We start from the raw sequence: 4,966 nt of genomic DNA on the forward strand, positions 1-4,966 counted from the left end.
GGTATGAACACATGTTGATTTTCCATGCATGATTTCTCAGGTTTTGTGACCCTGCGTGTAGTAGCTTTTAAAGCAGCATGTCTCGTCTTGAAGCTCATAACCCTCAAGCCCATGAGATGGGATACCCCTGTAAGATCCACACAGGCGTGTTTCCCTCCAACCCATACAGGAATCAAAACGTCAGCCGGTCTAAGGGTTGACCTTCCTTCTGTCGGGTCAGACAAGAAACTCACAGGTGCCTCTTTCTTGGTGGAAACCCCTGCATGCTTAAATATGTAAAAAAAACATCCCTAACCATATCATACATGTATTTGAACCCTAGAAGTACTTTACAGTGAACTGCATGCTCTCTAAAGGAGTCCAAACATGTTTTACGACACACAAGGCATATCTCGTCATTTGGAAATATCGGGATCAGGAGCAGATATTTGAGGATAATACAATACTCCACATGAGACATATTTAGCCAAGACCATCTATAGGTATAGTAGAAGAAAATCTTAAGCATGTGGTGCATGTAAACACTGGAAAACCGCTTTCTTCCGAGTTATCATGTCAAAATGCACTTCCATATTTTCGACAATTTTACTAAAAATGGCACTATCAGGTATATTCTGGGATTTAGGAGGGCGATTATGTCCTTAGCAGTAAAATTGATAAGGTCAATGTACGGAAGCTTGTTACGTAGAAAAACCAATGCACAAGCATAATTAGAATTCATACCACATATATTGCTATCCCGTAAGATGTAGTCTTGCAACACCCAAGATTGTGCCATTGAGTAAACAAAAACATATGAGTTAGCCTCTACTATCGAGTATAAACCCAAACCACAAAACCTAGCATAACACATGTAGGCATAACGGGGGAAATAAATGTTTTATTGTACAAAATCATAACATAAAAGGGTTTTACTATACATAATCAGAAAACAAAATGGTTTTTTTGTACAAAAAAACATAATGGTTTTTTTTAGCATTATAGTTTAATAAGTTGGGTTTTTCTGATGTCAAAAATGTTATGTAACCGGCTACGAAAGGTTTTCTGGTTACGAAGCATTAGGTTAGGTATGATTGAAAAATAAAATGGTTTTATCGTACGCAAAAATAATATAACGGTTTTTTCGAGTGTTGGTAGATAATAGGTTGGGTTTTTCTAGGATTTTCCTTAGAAGTAAAAGATGATATTTTAATATTGATGCTTAATTAATTTAGTATTACAATTTATGTGTTGCATGTATTTAACAATATTAACCAAATTTGTAAGGACAATCTCCAGAAAAGTCTCAATATTTTACCCTTGCTTACGAAAAAATCACAAACTAAAATTTATTTACGAAAAAATCTCAATTACCGGTAAAAGTGACGATTTAACCAATTTTTCCCCGTATATCGGTTTCATTACTTACCCAGTTTTATTAAAGTCTCATTATTTTACCATAATTTAGGAATAAGTCCAAAATTATGGTAAAATAATTGGACTTTAATGAAATTATGGTAAAATAATGAGACTTTAATGAAATCGGGTAAGTATTGAAACCGATAAACCGAAAAAGGGTCAAATTGTAAACAAATTTTAGTTTGAGACTTTTTCATAAATTATGGTGAAATATTAGGACTTTTTTCGGAGAGATTTCCCGATTTATAATCATTATTATAAACAAATTGAAAAATATAAGAGTTTCAAATGCATGTAAGGAAAGAAAATATTTTTTTATAGTATATATATATAAATTTTATAGTTTTAAGTGGACATACATGTAAACTAAAAATTATAAGGACATACAACTAATATTTAAAATATAAAAAAAATATTAATGAATTCTTTCCTAAAATAAATTGTACCTGCCAGGAATTGAAAACGGACCAATTAACAACAAAAAATGCTTATGTCCGATAAACCCAAAGCTATTTTTTTCATGGCCTTATGTGGTCGCATCCCTACACCCGTATGGTGGGCCTGTATTTTGTATATAAATGATATTTGGAAAGTTATAATATTTTTGTGTACTTATTTTGAAAATGGTCGTTAAATTAAAAGTATATATCTCCTTTAATAAATGAATGTTTTTTTTGCCACTTATGATACTCTCATTCAATTCGCCAGATATTATTTTATGATTATTTTGAATTTTTTTTTTCATATGTTATTTTATGAGTTTTTCTATTCTATTAAATTTCACGTAATATTTTAATGTAATAATTACAATAAATGTAGTAATAAATTAATATCAATTTCATTAATCAACTTGCTTTTTAATTTCAAAATTCTCAAAATTAAAACTCGCTAGTTTTTTTGTTTATTTATTTAAATTTAAAAGATAAAATATTTTCATTATAATAATTTATTATTTTTCTTATCTTCGTATAAATTCAAATTCTTAAATATTTTGACTTTTATATTTAACTATTTTATTTAAATTAACCCATGTAATACAAGAGTCTCACAACTAGTTACATAAAAATCAAAGCTTACAATTTTAAAAATAATACTAGAATTCTTCGGCCATAGTTATTAATAGGTGCATGCTCTCTTCATAATCTATGCACTCATTTAATGGGTATAGGAGTTGCAACGAGAGGTGTTGCCCTTAGCAAAGTGAGACCAAAAATATCATTCATATTCATCTCTTCTCTAGCGTGCGGAAGCTTCCATTCAAAATGATACACAAAGGATGCAACCATTAAACTCACAACCCTATGTGCCAATGGAATTCCAGGACACATCCTTCGGCCTGATCCAAATGGTATAAACTCGAAATGTTGACCTTTATAGTCGAGCTCATTTCCCAAGAACCTTTCCGGCTTGAACCTTTCTGGCTCCTCCCAATACCTTGGGTCCCGTGCTATAGACCATGCATTGATCAAAATTTGTGTATCTTTTGGCACAACATATTTACCAAGTTTAACTTCCGTTTCAGTTTTGTGAGGCACTAATAATGGAACAGATAAATGAAGTCGCATTGTCTCCTTGATGACAGCATGCAAATATGGCAAGTCGAGGATTTTGGCTTCTTGAATTTTCCCATCTTTTCCTACTATTGTAGACACTTCTTTTCGGACTCTTGAGAACATATCAGGATTAATCAATAATTCAGTCATTGCCCATTCGGTTGTATTTGAGCTTGTTTCTGTCCCAGCTAAAAATAGATCCTGTAATTTAATGGAATATTGGTATTAAAATCTTTCATTAGCATCGTTGCATTTACTATACAAAATGAAACAATTATCAAACCTTATTGCTATAATTCTTTATTTGAGAATATTAAACTATTGTTTTTGAGTATTATGATCAATCCAACACTTTTACAATTCCAGATCCGACTATCATTTTCCTTGTTGTCTCTTTCAACGATCGACATAAAATCAATGTGACATTTTTGGTCTTTTTATAAGCAACGTTTCACTAGTACTGGAAAACTTGGAGTAATGATGTTTATGAAAAGGAGATCAAAAGTAGTGACTCTTATATTAAATTATTAGAAGTAGTTGGCTTGCAAAATTGTAGATGTGGAGCTTCATATACAATTATTCCGCAGTTAATTTCCAAAAAAAATATATTAGTAGTTGGAGTATAAAAGGCTTTCTGTTGGAATAAAGTCTTATACCATGTTACTGGAAACAAGTTGCCACGATTTGAATAACCGGCCTGATTCTAATTAATTGTTTAAATACGTTGAACCTTACGGATTATGTTAGACACTCTTCTAAAATTTTGAAAAAAAAGCCATAACTACTTACTTATTTAGAAGAAAAAAAACTAAACAACTCTGTCACTAAGAGTATTTGGAAGCTATTTTTTTAAATTAAAAAAAAAATCGTAAAATAAGGAAAATTAAGAAGGAGGATCTACCACAAGTAAAGTCTTGATATGTATGAGATTGAAGTCTGCTTCGTTCTCTTCACTGTAGTCCAGCAGCGAATCCAGCATATCACCAAACCTCTCCATGCTCGACATTCGATGCTTTAGCCTCTCACTTATGAAACCTGCTGTCACTTTATCGAACCAATCATAAGCAGCCTTCGCCTGCCGCCGTATGTTCTGAGGGTCCAACGGTTTCAGCACCGGAAATATATCTGCTATGTTAAACTTCCCGTCCACCTCCATCAATGTCTTCACCGCCGTCTTGAACCCGCCGATATCATCCGACTCGTAGCTCGTCACGTTCTGTGAAAGGCATGTGTTTGACATCTGGTTGAGCGCAACCGCGAATGACAGCTTTCCTATATCCACGGCCACATTCTTCCTCCCTGACTCCCGCAGGAACTCCAGCATGCCTTCCACAACGTTCTGGCGAAGGTCGCGGAGGGTGTCGAGTTTGTGTTGGTGGGTGAGGTAAGTGTTGAGGGCTTTCCGGATGGTCCGCCACTCCTCGTTTGGTGAGATCCATAGGACCGCCACGTCATGGTTATCCAAGGCGGTGACGGCGTCCGGGACAATACGGCCGGAGCAGGCCTCGTCATTGCGTTGGAGGATTTCTCTGGCGGCGTCAGGTGTGGACGCCACCACACTGGTGATGCTGCCCAATCGGATTGTCATGAGTGGACCGTGTTTCTTGGAGAGTTTGGCAAGGGACTCATGGGGTTTAGGTCCAAGCTCAAGAAGGTGTCCGATGATGGGAAAGCCGGCAGGACCCGGCGGTAGTTTTCTTCTACGGTAGAGGTTGAGGCCATGGAGGAAGAGGAAGAAAGTAATGGAAGATAAAACCAGAAATAGAAGTTCCATAGTTGCTTATTTTTGCGAGTATCCAAAGGTGATAGGTTTCTATTTATAGAATACTTAATTGAACTTTGACAGACATAATATTCGCATATATAGTTTTCAGTGAACATGCTTGCATTGTAAAGTTAATTTGGCTTTGGCAAAATAATATGTCTACATATTGCTTATAAATCATTACATTTAATCATATAAAAACATTATGTTATATTGAATTTATTAGAGTTTAAATAGATTGTTACATAAA

The 4,966-nt window shown here is 34.5% G+C and overlaps 1 protein-coding gene across 1 annotated transcript; it reads right to left on the bottom strand.

Moving 5' to 3' along the window:
- Positions 1-2,371: 2,371 nt before the first annotated feature.
- On the bottom strand, positions 2,372-4,750 carry LOC111920769 (cytochrome P450 76T24). The gene is made up of 2 exons (XM_023916326.3): positions 3,853-4,750; positions 2,372-3,152 (listed from the first exon to the last, which is right to left on the bottom strand). Exons 1-2 carry the CDS (start codon positions 4,723-4,725, stop codon positions 2,550-2,552), a joined length of 1,476 nt encoding a protein of 491 aa, XP_023772094.1. The 5' UTR covers positions 4,726-4,750; the 3' UTR covers positions 2,372-2,549.
- Between the last annotated feature and the right edge of the window lie 216 nt (positions 4,751-4,966).

This window comes from Lactuca sativa, chromosome 3 (genome assembly GCF_002870075.4).
Source record: "Lactuca sativa cultivar Salinas chromosome 3, Lsat_Salinas_v11, whole genome shotgun sequence".
Taxonomy (NCBI): domain Eukaryota; kingdom Viridiplantae; phylum Streptophyta; class Magnoliopsida; order Asterales; family Asteraceae; genus Lactuca; species Lactuca sativa.